Here is a 16,794-nt window from a genome sequence, read left to right on the forward strand (position 1 = left end):
TATCAGTAGAGGAACCTGAATGAGTGACTATTACCAACCACAGGAAGATACCACCATTAGATGAATAATAATAATAAAAAAAAAAAAAGTTTACTTAGGTCAAAATGATGAGATTAAAAAAAGTCAAAATTACAAGATTAAAAAATCCAAACCAGACTTATTAATTTGAAATTACAAGATAAAAAGTCAAAATGATTAGATAAAAAAGTCATAACTACAAGATAAAAATCAAAACCAGACTTATTAATTTGAAATTACAAGATAAAAAGTCAAAATGATTAGATAAAAAAGTCATAACTACAAGATAAAAATCAAAACCAGACTTAATAATTTTAAATTACAAGATAAAAAGTCAAAATGATTAGATAAAAAAGTCATAACTACAAGATAAAAATCAAAACCAGACTTATTAATTTGAAATTACAAGATAAAAAGTCAAAATGATTAGATAAAAAATATAAAATCTACTTTTGACTTACTACTGCAAAACTATAAGATATAAAGTGTAGTGTTATGTGATATGGCTATAATATAAGAAAAGAAAATGTAAGATTTAGTTTTAAAAAGTTTTAAAACCAACTACACACTCTATGTGCAAATCACAACTAAACCAGAAAAACACAACAACAAAGACATCTAAAACTACATTCAATAAAAGGAAAACAAGAGGATAACCACAAAGAGATACTGATGACATATTGTGACCAAAAAACTTAAATTACAGACGGCCATTGGGGAGACATTGAAAATTAACACAAAAAAAAGTACTAAGTATACACAGATAAAAACAAGTTTCACTAGATGCTAAACAAATACAAAACAGCCACAGTGAGAGCAAAACAACTAAATGAGCAAAGTAGCGTAAAGTGGTAACACTGACACTCAAAACAACTGATACAATGAAACAAAAGATGATATAAAACAACTACGAAGAGACACAAAAAGTAGCGCAGGTGGAAGGAGAGGCCACAAAGAGCCACGAAACAACCACAAAGTCACACAAACAAATGTTGAGCCAACAAACAGACATTAACACATGGAGCTGAGCCAGTGTAGCTAAAAAATACATATAGTATTCAATAAAAGAAGTTCAATGAATGCAACAGAGAGAAAGAAATTTACAGAAAAGCAGTTTTCGACATGTTTCAAAGTGGAACATGGAGGAATGTAAAGTGGTATTAACAGGTCCAAACTATCAGCAGTATTTTTTTTTTTTAACTGAGGCTATTGTGTTTTCATTTCTGCTCCGTTTATGCTGTGAGATCATTCACAGGAGATCTTCTGTGCCATTTTATTCTTGGTTGGTTGTACTTTGTCCATATTTCAGAGACAACTAATGACTTTAATACTCAAAATGTTAATTTTTTAAAGATGTACAGTAACTTATGACCAAGAACATCAAATCATAACTGACATGTTTTAAGATATAAACTTGTCTGTCTGGTTTTAAATACTCTGTGATCTGTATCACAAAACATCCCATTAAGTGGTTAAAAATCTGTAATCTTCATTCATAATACCTGTAGAGATGAATATGAATGAAAAGTGTGACTCAGCTTCAGTTAAAAACTTGTAGTTTCAATGTTTTGCCACCAGAGTACAGCACTGACACACCTCTGTCCAAACAGTATCAGGCGACAGCAAAATACCAACCCTTATGGGAACAGGTCTGCTACTCTGCAACTAAATCTGCTATCAGTCTGTAGATCTAAAAAACTTTAAAAACGTCTGTGTGTAAGTATCCACATAAAGACAAAACCATATTAGAACATATTATGTATTTAATACATAGTTTTCATTAACATAATTAAGGCTATAATTGAATTCTACAAATTCACCCCTTTATCAGAAATACATGATTTTTTAAATTCTCATTCATATTTTTATGAACGTATATTTTAATTACTGACTAAAATATCTTCTCTGATATATATTTAAAATACAACTAAGTACATACATTAGTAATGTCTAGATGTGAGAATGCAGTATGTTATCAATGTGTACAAGAAGATATACACAGTATGTGTTGGAATACTACAAACTAATATTATTATTGTCATAATTCTAATACTGTATAAATGGGCGTGGTTTGTGTCGTGGGGGGGGGGGGGGGTCGTTGGATACGTAGTGGGCGTGGCTATGGGTCACGCTGCGGGCAGCAGAGTAATTGACAGCTGAGCGGCTTAAAGCCTCAAACGGGGCAGCGTTCAGGAGCGGGCCGGCCTGACATAAACAGCAAAACCCATGACTTCACAACATTATACTCCTTTATCATAGACCAAAACCGAACTTAAAAAGGCATTAATTTTGTTTTGGGAAGAAGGAGCAACAGATAGAAGGACTGACATTACCTTATCTCTCATTAACCAGGTAAGACCCGTTTGTGGAGTGGAATAATATTAGTTATAATATCATATCAATATTCAGTTAAACACTGTATTATCATGTAGACTGTGTTTCAATGGTCAATTAACTTGTATTAGTGTTTCTTATATGTAGAAAATGGCAGCTCACAGAAGAACATTTACAGAAAGACAATCAGAATATAACAAAGTAGAGTAAATCATACTTTAAGTAAATAAAGCATAAGAGAACAAAATAGCACAGAAGATTTTAGACAGGAACAGATAAAAGACACCAGAATAAAGCAGAAAAGGGTATTGTAAAATAACCACAAATGAGTGCACAAAATGAAGCAGATCAAATATTGCTCTGGTAAACTGAAAACAGAGAAAAACAGAATAGAATAGTAAAATAGTAAAACAGTCAAACAGAAAGGACATACAGTTGATAGAAACGCAGTAGTAAAGCCTCAAATTTTAGACCATATTAGGATTCAACAAAGCAAAAGAGAGTATTATAATTTACTATATATTTATGCTTAAGTGTGTGTGTGTGTGTGTGTGTGTGTGTGTGTGTGTGTGTGTGTGTGTGTGTATTTGTAATGTTAGAAGTATTAACATGCATGTGCCCGCCACACACAGAGCGAACATACTACAGGATTTGGTGCTGTGTTCAGGGTCAGATGAGTGAACTTATGTCCATTAAAATAAAACCACATCACCCCAGAACACTATGGTTTATATGTTTATTTATAGACTTTATGAAGAGGATAATGTCAATCTCCTCTTCTAAAGGTTACTAATCAATAGCTTTTCCTAAATAAAAAGATGTTAGCATGTTGTTGAATGCACTAACAAATTGTTTTACATACATTTGACTTCAGCAACAGCAAATAACAGCATAAAAGCATATAGTTTTCAGTGAGAAAACATAGGTGCTATGGTCACCCAGAATGTTTCTGGTTCTGTTTGTTTGTCTCGTTACTTAGGAAATCTGTGTGAATGCAACAACTGTGCAAACACCGAATAAAGCTCAAAACCTTTCCTGGGTAGGAAAAACCTGTCCTGTAATTTAAAAGCTGCAGGTTAGGATCAGGCCGAGCGAGCGTCCTGCCAAAGTGCACAGACACAAAATAGTGTTTTATTATCATAATTCAACTTTAATCAGCTTAAATGTCTGAAATAATGACCTAAAAAACAAGGTCAGTGTGAGATCTGAACACCTCCACTCAATCTGAGTGTGTGTTTAATCCCTAGTTTGTGTGACGGCATGTGACTGTGTCTGAACGAGGACACACACAGACACTCACAGTCGTGGTTTGGGATTAAACATCATGGTCTCATCGCGGATTACATCTCTCCTTCACACACACACACACACACACACACACACACACACACACACACACACACACACTTGATGGGAACAGGAAATTGGACCAAAATCCAAGTGTTTGCCCTGAACACACACTCAGATTAGAGGTCCAGATGGTAAATGATGGATCTGTACACTGTGTGTGTGTGTGTGTGTGAGACAGACACTTTACAACCTTTCATTTCTCTCTCTTTCATGTCAACAGGCACCAGGCTCCCTCGCTCATGTTGTCTCGGCAGCAGCACAGAGGTAGGTCTACTGTATAGAGGATTTACTGGAGAGCTCCCTGGGAATTCATGGAATGTCCTGGAACGCCCAGGGTGGGATTTGGACACGGCATTTCCATTTTTCCTGTTTGCTTGATGCCGCTGACGACCCTTACTTCCTCTTCTGGCTTTCGCTGGTGCTAGTTTTTGGACAGAGAGAGAGAGAGAGAGTATTACAGAGATGAACACAGAGATAAACAGAAAATCAGTATTTGAAGAAGTATACTCCGATACATAGAATTACTGAATAAGTAAGCATAACAGCAACATAAATTATAAAGTTTACTAAATGTTGTACAAGTTTGAAATGTGTTTCCTGCCTTCCAGGATGAAATCACAAAAGTCACCTTCATAATGCAACTACAGAAGAAAAACAGGAGGATTCATCCTCTGGGCATGAATTCTAGTTCATCGTAATCAGTCTAATAGTTCTGAGAAATTGGAGTCTGTATGAAAGTAGTGGACACAGAACTGGTGCATGGCTGAAAATAACACTCACTATCATGGATTACCTTCCTAAATTGATTTCATTATTTAGATTAAATAAATTAAAAGGTGTCTGAGAGGAGGGAAATCAAGCTAAAAGCACTTTTTATGCTTCGACAACAGGTAGAGAAACACATATCATAACCACATACGCATGTCAGTAATTAGCAATAGCACTGGTAATCCCCTGGACGTCTGCCATATTTGCAGATCTCTGCACTGTAATAGAGCAATAAGAAGTATAATAAAAAATCTCTACTCTGTTCTCCTCCATCTTTTTGGCTGCAGGGCCCAGGAAAAGAGCCTGATCCTGGGCTGAATGAACCAGCTAGGCACCGTCCCACATCCTGAGCTGGAACAGGCTATAGCCGCCTGACAGCCAGTCAAAATGATGGCCTCTGTGCTTGTTGGGGGCAGCCGGAAGAAGTCGCTCACGCTGAAAGGGGTCGACCCCGAAACCTGCATGATTGTGTTTAAGAACCACTGGGCTCAGGTAATGAACTCATCCACCAACCATCCTCCAGACATCCTCCATAAGGCTAATTTTCCTGTTAGTTCCTGTTGCTGTCTCTGTCTCAGTCTCTAGAGTCCGTCCTACTTTCCTCATAATGGCTGGCAGACACAGCGTGTGATTGTGTATGTGCCTGCGTCACTGACTCAGACTTTGGCCCTTAAACACAGGACCCATTTAGAACCAGCCTCTCTCTACATGTCTGCCTCTATGTGCGGAGAAGTGTTTGTGCATGTGTGTGGCTCTTGTCTGTAGTTCAGGTCAAAGGTTAACACAAGTCCAGACAGTGGATTACACTCTTCTCTTTCTCTCTTTTCATTCATGTAATAACTCCTTCTTCACCAATGCAACAATGAACTGTTATCTACAGATGTTCTAAACATCTAATGAATAAAGACTTTAAAACAATTTAAGATTTCAAAGAGACTGAGTGCTGGAGCCAAACTCTGCTCCACTGTAGTGACCATTATGCATAATAGTGTTAAAGTATAATGGATTGAATTCAGATGTGATGAAAATGCCACGATTAATATGAAAATATCTTATGAAAGAAAAGTAATTTTCTTGATGGAACAATAATTTTCAAAAGGACTATAATTAGCTTTCCATTTAAAATTGCAACAAGTCATCCAGCCTAAATAACCACATTTATTTTGATACAAACATGTCACAGGTATTTTAATTTGATTTTCTCCTGCTGGTACAAACCTGTACAGTCGTATTTTACAGGAAAATCCTATAAGTGCATGGTTTATCTCCAGATATAGTGGCATTTTTTCTACAGGAGTTTTTCTTGAACCTGCATCAAATGGCCTTTAGAGGAGCCGCAGCTTAAACTCCTTCATCTTACAGATGTAATGATCCTCTTTTTTTTTATTGAGGAAAATACAAATGTCAGAAGTCACAAAATCTCCAGCTTGTTCAACTAAAACACCCATAATTCAAGTCATAATTCAAGAAAGATCAGTCAGACGTTGATGAAATGTGCCATTTATGTTTTCTTCATGCACTAATGTGAGGACAGTTACAGTCTCTTAAGTGATGTTTAAGTTGCATGTTTGATGTATTTAGCGATTTATTTATCTGTCTTCACTGCACGGAAATTAAAAATTCTGACAAAAACTTCTGGATGGAAACACACTCACAGTTGAGGACGTCTGCAATGTCCCTCTGTCTGCAGGTAGTGAAGATCCTGGAGAAACATGAGCCAGGTCGTAGCAGCACTGGTGCGCTGAGTTTCCTCTCTGGTCATGGCAGCAGCAGCGGCGGCGGCTCTGGAGTGTTGCGGCTCGGTCCCATCCCGGCAGACGAAGCCAGCGCCGTCCAGAACTACGTGGAGCACATGCTCTTCCTGCTGATGGAGGAGGAGGCGGGGCAAGGTAAGAGGAGGATAAAAAAAAAACATGTTTCATCGTTCATGCCACTTGCTTTGTATTGTATTTGTCTGATGTGTGTTACACACTGACACCAGGAGGAGCCATGGGCCCCATCCTGGAGTTTGTGGTTCTGGAGGGTGTGATGGAGAGGCTGTTTCTGTGGAGCCTAAGGAGACAGTTTACTGAGGACATGAAACTGGAGCAGCTCAGGATGTACCAGATGCTCCTGTCTCAGGCGAAACAGCCTCTGCTGCACCATAAACCTGTTCTACGACCGCTCATGATGCTGCTGGCCTCCTGCTCTGGGGCTGGAACTGGTGAGTCGGCTGGGCATGTGCGAAAGCAACAATTTGAAACACCTGCTATCACTGTCAAGTCGTCTTTTTCTGTGCTAATCAGATTAAAGAGCAACTGTGACCCCTTCCTTAGACAGTGGTGGCGTGGTGGAGGCGGAGCTGATCTTCCTGTTGTACCAGCTCTGTGTAGCTCTGGTCAAAGATCCCTCGGTGCTCGAACTGTTCTTCCACACGAGCGAGGACCAGGGAGCCGCCAACTTTCTCCTTTTCTCCCTTCTCATACCGTACACACACAGGTAGGTATACAAACATGCTCACATAGCACAGACATACATAGGTATACTTAAAGTTGGAATACACACAAGTATATCCAAGAGTACTCTATACACAGCTACATGCAGTAGGTATACACAGACATATATATTTATATCACTAAGAACAACAAGTGTCTGTGAAACCAGCTTTATTATCTCTCTCTCTCTCTCAGACAGGGTTCGGTCGGTCAACAGGCCAGAGATGCTCTTCTGCTCATCATGTCTCTGTCGGCCTCCGAGCCTCGAGTTGCTCACCACATCGCAGAGAACACGTATTTCTGTCCTGTGAGTGCACACACACACACACACACACACACACACACACACACACAGACACACACACACACACACATGCATCACTGCTAAATTACAGTTAAAACTGTGAAAATCTTTAAAATTATATCATATCACAGATGTGGAGAATGAAAAAGGTGCTTTTCACGTTAGCTCAGCTAATCTCTCTGTATTGAAGTAATAAAACTGTTTCATTCTCTAAAAAAACAACCCTTTTATCTTGTTAACAAATTACAAAAGCCACTCCTTTATTAATTCACTGACATTTCTTGATGAATGAGATTGCTGTTTTAATGAATGGTTGCATTGTGTGGGTCATTGTGTCCACCCGTGTCCCCTCTGCATTGTAATCTCATCATCACAAGTTATGTAATCAGCTAATGAGCTCATGCTGCTTCCTCCGGGAGCGATGTGTGACACACAGAGAGGGTTAGATAGACTGCAGGCGGCTGAGGTAGAAATGAGATGGCGAGAACAATGCGTGGTATTTATTTATTTATTTATAGGAAAAGGAGAAAAAGGGAAGTGACACAATTACCCCAGTAATGACGGTAAAGCTATGAAACATATTTAGCTCTTCAGGTTTCCACACTTGTGTCGGCCATTTTGCTGTTTGTTTAGTTGGAAGAAAGAGAGGAGAGGGGGTTGTATGAGCTGAGACACTCAAGCACGTGCCACCTGTGTATGTGTATTAGATTTAAGCCCATGTGACCAAACTCTGACCTCAATCTTTATGTACAGAGCAGATTAGTAAATCAGAACCGGATTGGCTCGTGCACGGAGAAGGATTAGTAAACCTGCACATGATTGGACAGTTGCCTGATTGTTAACGAGACTTTTGCATTGAAGCTGCTGCTGCTGTTTATATTCATGTCCACGATCATACTTTCCTCCTCTCCATCCTTGTGTCTCTCCTTGTTTCCCGTTTTCTTATTAAAGTGCAGTGTGGGAAGCACTTTTGCTTTTAAAGTAAAGCTACATCTGATAGTACTCTCAGTTAGCTTAGCTTAGCATAAATACTGGAAACGAGGGTAAACACTTAGCCTGCTAGCACATGTGCTGTGATCTGATTTAATATTTAGCATGTTGAAGTTTTATGAAGAGACGTGAGAACAGAACAGAAAAATAATACATGTTAATTTATTAGCTTTGGTTTAAAGCTACTGGTAGCAGTATGTTTTCATCCCTGGACAGAGTCAGGCCAGATGTTCCCTCTGTTTCCAAGCTTAATGCTAAGCTAAGCTAACCAGCTGCTGACTGCAGGTTTATATGTACTGTGGTCTACATACATGAAAAGTGAATCAGTATACTTCTAACAAAATGGATGTATAAAGACTCTTTTAGTAAATGAATAACACAAAACAAATCAATGTAATTATTCCCTCATACCCTTATTCTCGAAGCAGACGACTCTTTTTCAAAGCAGATATATTTTGCTAATTGTTTTTTTGCCTCATTTCAACACGCAAAAAAATAGTGATCATCTCAAATGAAGCAGTGGTATCAGAGAGTTTTTGAAGTATTTCTCATTCTGCCTGTTCAGAGAAGGAGAGTCTATATTAAAGAGAGGTGATTTCATAATACAGTCTTATTTGAAGAAAACAGCCACTGTGGGATTTACTTCACAACAGTCTGTGTGTGAATATGTGTTTGTGCACATCTGACATAAATCTAAAGACTTATGTCTGTTTGTGCAGAAGAGTCACCATAAAGTTGTCTGTGTGTTTTCAGGTGCTGGCCACAGGTCTGTCTGGCCTGTACTCGTCTCTTCCAGCCAGGCTGCAGGTTTACAGTGAAGACTGGCACTGTCTGGACCCGGCTGATTGGCAGCAGGTATCCGTGTCCTGCATAATGTCCCTATAGGGGTTTAATAATGCATTTAAAAAAAATGTGAACTTCATGTTGCTGCTAGAAGAAAAATAATTGATCAAAGATGTGAAATATTTTATCTAAACGAATCAAAAATATATTTAAGAAGGAGTGGGTTTGTAAACCAACAGGTTCCAGCTCTCGTCCACTTCCTGCACTCACTGGACTTCTGCAGCGCTGTTGCCAAGGTAACGCATACAGACACATACTAATACTGTGAATAATGATACCGGTATTTAAAGGAAGCATCGAACAGTCACAGTGTCTGTATCTGTGTCTCATAGGTTACTCATCCCACCATCCGGTCTCAGCTGTTAAGTTATATCTACAATGGCTTCCTGGTGCCTGTTCTGGCTCCGGCTCTGCACAAGGTAGCAAAACACGTCATGTTAACCCACTGTTTGTCCTGACAACCTGGTACCTCAGCGTGTTAATACATCATGTGAGCTCTGGTTTAAGCATAAATATCTGTGTGCATGTGTAGTTGACGCTGGAGGAGGTGATGACCACCACGGCGTACCTGGATCTGTTTCTCCGTTCCATCTCTGAGCCCGCCCTTCTCCAGACCTTCCTGTCCTTCATCCTGCTGCACACGCACGACAACGTGCACATCCTGGACACGCTGGTCAGCAGGGTCAACACCCCTTTCCAGGTATGTCATAGGATTTGTCATACACTGTTCAGTTGCTTAATAGCCTAATATAATACATGATTTGGCCTCGCACTATGTGTGTCTGTCAGTTGGGTACAGTGTCGCTGGCTCTGTTCAGGACTCTGATTGGTCTCTTCTGTGAAGACGTTATGCTGCAGCTGGTGTTCAGGTCAGTTTGATCCTTTTTTTGGACAAAATGGACCAAAATAGGTGAATGTGAATATTATAAATATATTTAATGTCAACATTAAACAAAAGCATGACGTGTTTTTGTAATTTCAGGTATTTGATTCCCTGCAGCCACCTGAGCAAGAAGCAGCGCTTCTCCTTGAAGAAGAGAGACTGTTACTCCTCTAGTGCTGCCTCCTTCCTGCTCCTCATGCCGTCTTGGTGCCCTGTGTACTTCCAAAACACAAACTCACAGTCCGAGCATATCCACTGGCCTAGAGCAGGTCAGTACAACCAACATACATAAGTAGATAAATGGACAGTATTTAATATATCTAGGCTTCTAACCTCAATTCTGTCTGTGTCAGATTTGTCAGTATCAGACAGTGTTGGTTACTGTCGGGGTTCAGACTTTCTGATGGATGTAAACTACCTTCACTACCTCTGGGACGCACGCCAAGCCATTTCCACCTCCCACAGGTTGGAGTACCTTACTTTCTATTTCTCTACTGTTAAATTAAGCCTTTGACTGTGGTTTAATATGGTGCTTTTTACTTAGAAGAAGAATGCAGTGATGTAATGACTTGGATGATGGCTTGGTTTAATACTAGAGTAAAGGAAAACACCAAATGCATCACACCTGTTTTGTGTTTTGTGTGTGTAGGGCTTGTCGGCACTGGTCAGCTCTGTATGATGGGATTGACCCTCCACCTAATGAATGCCGATCCGACACGCCAGTGGATAACTTAGAAGATGAAGAAGAGCTCGTACAGCGAGGCAAGAGTGACTCCATCTGCTCTCTGGTCATCACACCTCCCCCTACGACCCTCTCCCCAACCCCATCCTCCTCTGATACAATCTCCACATGCAACCAGGCTGGAAGAGCCAGCTCGGCCATGGAACTAGAGTGGGATGACATTTTTGCAGACGATGAATCCTCTTCATCAGTGGTTACAAACACAGATCTGTTAAATGGTGGTGTATGCGTGGATATGTCCACGCCTATACCTCCGCCTTTACCACCTCGACACATCCAAGAAATGAAGCGTACTGCAACCAAGCTGGTGCACGGCTCTTATATAGAAGAGTCAGAGTTTCAGGATGACGTTCTGGTTTATGATCTTATTGCTCAGAAAGACTCAAAAACTGCAATTTTGGAGCGGATAATGGCAGCAAATCGACGGTCACATGGAAGCATCGCAAATGATCTTTTGTTGACAGCGACACCAACAACATTACCATCAACAGTGAGGACGGTAATGGAAACGGTTAATAGTATTATGTCAACCAGAAGGAGGAGTGATGATGGAGGGAAAGAAGATAGAAGAAGGAGCGAGGATTATGGAAAGGCGACAGGGAGTAGGAAGGAGGAAGGAGAAGATGAGACAGAGTTAAAGGGACGCCAGTCTTTCATCAATGGCTTCAATACAAAGAATTACATCATCGACGAATGTGAGGATGCTGATGAAGATGGCAAGCTACTATCGCAAAACTGTAACCTGAACGACTTCGCAGCAGTTAGCAATCACATGTATCCAACACAGCATCCCACACAGTGTTTAGTAACAAATACTTTATCTAATGGTCTTTCTGAATTTGAGACTCATGACCTCTCCAAGTCTACAACTGATGCCGAATCTCCAAATCTGCCTCGAAACAAAACCAACAATAACAATGATTTCCTGTCTCAGTACTATGAACTCATGCTCTCTCTGGGGGTGGATCCGGACTGCGACAACTTAACAGATGACATCAACACATTCAGGAAGCGAGTCAGGCGGCTGCGGCAACAACTGCAAGTGGATGAGACAGAGCTCAGTGAAGAGTTTGTCTTTCCCGCCAAGTGGGAAGATGGCGAGGTGGACGGGAAGGAGGAGATGGTGATGGAAGAAGAAGACAATGAAGAGTTAGGAGAAGAGAGCAGTGGTAAGAAAGGCAGCAGGAACCACGGAGTTCCATGCACAGGTGGGAATTCATTTGTATGACATGTTGTTGGAAATCAAAAGTGTTTACAGTTGATCCAAATAGCCACATGTCAAAAACATGTACAGACAAAAAAGTATCCAGACAGGGAGACGCAGAAATAAACACACTGTGAGGTGAATGAAATGCTAAGACTCTGAGAGGAACAATGAGGAAAATATATATTAATGAGGTGATCACAGAATGAGGAGCAGGTTGGGTCACTGTGGTAGTTTGTGATAAGACCACAAGGGCGAGGGGAGCATGTGAACCAGGGAACAGGAGCGAGACAATGACATCTAGTGGCTGGATGGGGAACTAGCAGGAGGTGGTGTTAAAGACACAGGGAAAATAAAAGGAATTGACCAAACTGTGAAAGAAGTCAGAAGTAAGAATTACTAACACATACATGTAAAACAAACTTTTATAGTGTAGGCACTAAAAAAACTACTTATACTACTATTACTACTAGTATACTGAAATGTTAAAGCTTGTTCAGGTTGAAACCATCTAGTTACTGCATCTCAAGTACATTTTCGTTGTTATTCTCTGTATGTATACTAACCTGTAGTTTCCCACTGTGGGAACAGGTCCTTTCATCAGTGTCCTGTTGTCCCGGCTTGAGAACCTTCTGGAAAACTCCATTGCTGTAAATCTGCTTGTGACAGGCATCCTGGCCCAGTTGGCGTCGTACCCACAACCTCTGCTGAGATCCTTCCTGCTCAGCACAGACACATCCTGCATTCAGCCCAACGTACGCACACTGTATCAGGTAAAATCCACACACACATTTCATACTTATCGGCTCAACAAGTCAGAAATCTAAATGTTAATACTGTGTATATTATTTCTCCACAGGTGCTGGTGTCGGTGCATGCTCAGATTGAGCACTATGTGGCGGCCAGACCGGACTATCCTTCCCTGGTCACTCAGGCCTGGAGATTCCTATTGGCTAAAGACCAAGACAGCAAGTTCAGGGGTCAGTGAGCACATCTACACACACAAATGGTATATGAATATACCATTTGGTAATATGAAATGGTAATATGAAAGCCTCCAAAGTAGCTGCAGTGTAAAGAAGAGACATTTACTACCACTTTAGTGTTTAATACAAATGACATATATGTATTCTGGGCTTTTCAGGTGGGTGTTGTTACCATACAATATAACCAGCTGTTTCTTCACCTCTTTTAGAGTGCCTCCAGTCGCAATGTGGCGACATCATCCTCGATCCATCTCTTCCAAACGGCTCAGTGAAGAACGCCCTGCCTCTGCCTCCTTTTAGCATCTTGCCGCCCTGCCCTCCAATCCCCCCACAAGCCAAGAGCCGAGTGTTCGCCATCGTCCTGTACGCTGAGTTCCTCAAAGAGCTAGCCGCCATAGCCCAGGAGCACAGCATCACGCTGGAGTTTACTGGAGAGGCGTGACATTCATTTATAGGTTTATGTACAGGAAGGAGGAAGGCACTCCTGAAAATGTACCAAAGGAGCTGATGAGTGCCCAACAACAAGATTGAAGGCATCTAAACGCCCAAGCACAAATCATGTATAAATCCAACTTTTGTGAGAAACGTGAGAAAATGTTCAATATCAATTCCTGGCAGCACTTGAAAATGTAGATATTTCCTAAATATGAATATGGATGATATTTACTGTACTGTAAAATTATTTTGAAGATGAATCAATGCTCTGTTTTTTATAAATATGTTTGATAGTTTTCTACACTGGCTGTTTTGGCTGTTAAAAGTTTTACTGTACTTCAGTATAGAAGAACCTTATTTCTGTGGATGCCACTTTAAATTAATCTGCTCTAACTCAATTAAAACAAATCATAATATTTTATAATTATTACCAATACACAAGGATCAAAAAAGAGTTTTAATGAAACATTATTTTCCACCAAAAGGTAGATAGATAAGATATATTGTTGCCTGTAGGTGGAGAATTTTTTACTTATCTATTTTTTTGATAAATAATGAACCCCTTGATTATTTGATGTCATATAATATTGGTATTTTTTATTTATTTTGTAATTTATAAGAGTTTGGACACACTAGCAACAGCTACTTATGAGACATCTGAACATACAACCAGTGTTATTAAATAATAACTTATACCAGGTAGATTCAACCAGGACTATACACTGGCAGAACATTAACTGAACATGAACAGTTGTGGGAAGAATTAATTTCTGTATCTTATATTTAACTATCCCGGCTGTTCTTTGTTATTAGATGCATATACTCAGTGTTCTGCCTTTGTGAACACTCTAAATCTTTTTGAACAAGACTGTGAATTTTTATTTTGCTGAAAATGATAAAAAACAAACAGAAAAATAAGTGACAAACGTTAATTGTGAATCACTATAGGCACAAAACTGACACAGCCTTAATTCAACCGACGGAGATTTCAGTGCAATAAACCAATATGCAAATAATGTACTTGAACCACTTATGCAAATATCAAAAACACATTTTTCTCTTTTCCACGTGTTAATGCGTTAATGTACTGCGTTGAATGTTTTATTTCTCTCCTAAAAAAAGATAAATTATTTGCTGTCATACTTTTGTAGAAGGTAAATTTATTCCTGCTTACATACAGTAAATAAAACACAATTAACTTGAGCTTTAACTCGGGTGTTTGTGTGAGTGTTAAAACTGCCACCTGCTGGTGAACAGCTCTTTGTACAAATCCTTATCTTTCCATTTGGAGTAAATTATTGCCAAAATGATGTGAATATTATTAAACTGATTTCCACAGATTAATTTTTTGTATGTTTCTTTTGCATTTGTTATTTTTATGTTTCAGTAATGTCAAGAACCTTAAAGGGGAATTAAAGTTTTGCGCTGGATTGTTGGCACTGGTTAGAGATGCAGTCTCACTGAAGGAAACTCACTGAAGGAGAGCCTAATATTTTATTTACGGTTTGACCAATACTGAAAGAGAAATTATTTTTCCCCCTTTAACTTCTGTTAAAAACGTCACTAGAAGTGACACTGACATTTTAAAGCCATAGCAGGAGGTAACAAAGGAAATGAAACATATTTATAAACACATTGCTCTTCCCATTTCACTGTAATAAGCTGTGGTGATTTATTACTCTCTGTGTAGAGGTAGTTGCTGCTAATAACCTTACTGAAACTAGTCACTGATGAACCTGGAGAAGCTCATAATGGTCCTAAAACAGCATGAACTGACTCATCTTCGGTCTAAGACTTCGTAAAAAATACAGAAAACAGATACCACCGATACTTAATCCACATTCAGCACTACACACTCCTTTTCCCAGAGTAGGGCTTCAGGCAATTAAAGGACTTCAAACACATTTGTTAATAGATTAGATTTTCTTTCAATTTTTTAGATTAGGCACACATGTAATAAAAAACATTCTAACAAGATAATAGGATGAGCAGATTTAAAGATATCAGATCTTCCTTGTATCTTGCAGGTTACTGGGAAACAGGCCCGGTATACAGAGGAGCTGAGGAGGGAAATGGGAACAGAAACAGTGATGAGGAACAATAAACTACAGGTAGACAGGCTAAACTGACAATGTACTACATAGTAATAATGGGCTTCAAACCTTTGCACAGTCGAGTAGTCATGCTAGTTGAGGTTTAGGTTTTCATATGATATTATTCATTTCAATGTGGTTAGCTATTTCCTGTGTTGTTAACACGACTTCACACACAGACACTAAGGTGGTGTTACAGATGGCAAAAAGACTTTGGTAGATACCGATCAGTCAAGACACTTTTATGGTCTGAGTTGTTCAGCTGACGTAGGAGAAGAAAAAGGGGACAAGAGGTGATGAAGATAGTGACAATCACAGTTTATCTACTCATGTGGGCTGTCGGTAAGTCAAACTGTAGCTGGCTGTGTTTGCTTTAAAATAGCATCCTGCCAATGTCACTGCTATGTTATACCAAGTAAATCAGCATGGATTTTGATTTATCGTTGATTCCTCATGTTCCGCTCACCTTATGACTTCATTGTTATTTATATCTGCTTTTTCATTAATTAAACACAAATTTAAAATAAGTTAAGCGAGCGCTCTTCACATTACTCAGTTACATCATTTTAAGAAATTACAGAAAACGTTTGGATCACTGTAAGAAAGAAGCTACAAAGTCATAAAAATCTAACTAAAAAGCTGGAGCAATATAAATGTGCAAAGTAGCTTCAGCTATCAACTGTTATAGGTCTGTGGCGCAGACATTGGGCTCCCATTTTCTCACATATGCCATTACCCACTTCCTCTTTCTGCAAGTTTACTGAAGTTGCTGAGCGACATTGTGGTGCCTCATATAGTAGACTAAATAGATGTGAGGCATAAACATGTGAACTGCTACGTTTGTCAGTTCATAAACAGTTGAAAATTGAATTATAGTGTTTCCATGAGTGGAGTCTGTGAAATCCCTAAATTTTAGGCTCTATTTGTGCTTAAACCTTCAATTATTATTCAAATTAAAACATCAAAAAATGGAAAAATCTAATTCCATGAAACTGTTGAAAATCTTGTTTATTCTACAATTAATTTGTTGAAATTTTAACAAACCTTTAATACCCTCATTTTCATGTAGATGCTGCACTTTCAACTTGGATCAGTGATGTAGAAACAGATGATAGCGATGATTCATTTGGTAGTGGTGAATTACCACAGTCAGATAAGAACAACTTTGTTTCCTATTCAGGTAACCTCAACCTCAACCTGCTGTTTCATATATTTTCCTAATATTTGCTTTAATATTAAAGGTTTTATTAAATGTACTTTTTTATTTACATCACAATGTGTATTAAGCAATCTTCTAATTGCAGGTGGGATCGTCATTCTGTGTTTCCTGCTCACCTGGATGTTGGTCTGATGAAGACCAGGTTGGCCAA

The 16,794-nt window shown here is 39.2% G+C and overlaps 1 protein-coding gene and 1 long non-coding RNA gene across 2 annotated transcripts; both read left to right on the plus strand.

Moving 5' to 3' along the window:
* The first annotated feature begins 2,196 nt into the window (after positions 1-2,196).
* On the plus strand, positions 2,197-14,673 carry LOC113151492 (protein FAM160A1-like). Its single transcript, XM_026344401.2, has 18 exons — positions 2,197-2,370; positions 3,923-3,966; positions 4,758-4,962; positions 6,161-6,359; positions 6,452-6,673; positions 6,786-6,948; positions 7,140-7,251; positions 8,992-9,093; positions 9,261-9,317; positions 9,414-9,500; positions 9,614-9,781; positions 9,871-9,950; positions 10,064-10,233; positions 10,318-10,429; positions 10,614-11,914; positions 12,502-12,683; positions 12,770-12,890; positions 13,106-14,673. Exons 3-18 carry the CDS (start codon positions 4,858-4,860, stop codon positions 13,336-13,338), a joined length of 3,414 nt encoding a protein of 1,137 aa, XP_026200186.1. The 5' UTR covers positions 2,197-2,370; positions 3,923-3,966; positions 4,758-4,857; the 3' UTR covers positions 13,339-14,673.
* An 826-nt stretch (positions 14,674-15,499) lies between these two features.
* On the plus strand, positions 15,500-16,794 carry LOC113151520. Its single transcript, XR_003297733.1, has 3 exons — positions 15,500-15,766; positions 16,494-16,604; positions 16,729-16,794. It is a non-coding gene; the product is annotated as an uncharacterized LOC113151520 (long non-coding RNA).

This window comes from Anabas testudineus, chromosome 18, assembly GCF_900324465.2.
Source record: "Anabas testudineus chromosome 18, fAnaTes1.2, whole genome shotgun sequence".
Lineage (NCBI taxonomy): Eukaryota > Metazoa > Chordata > Actinopteri > Anabantiformes > Anabantidae > Anabas > Anabas testudineus.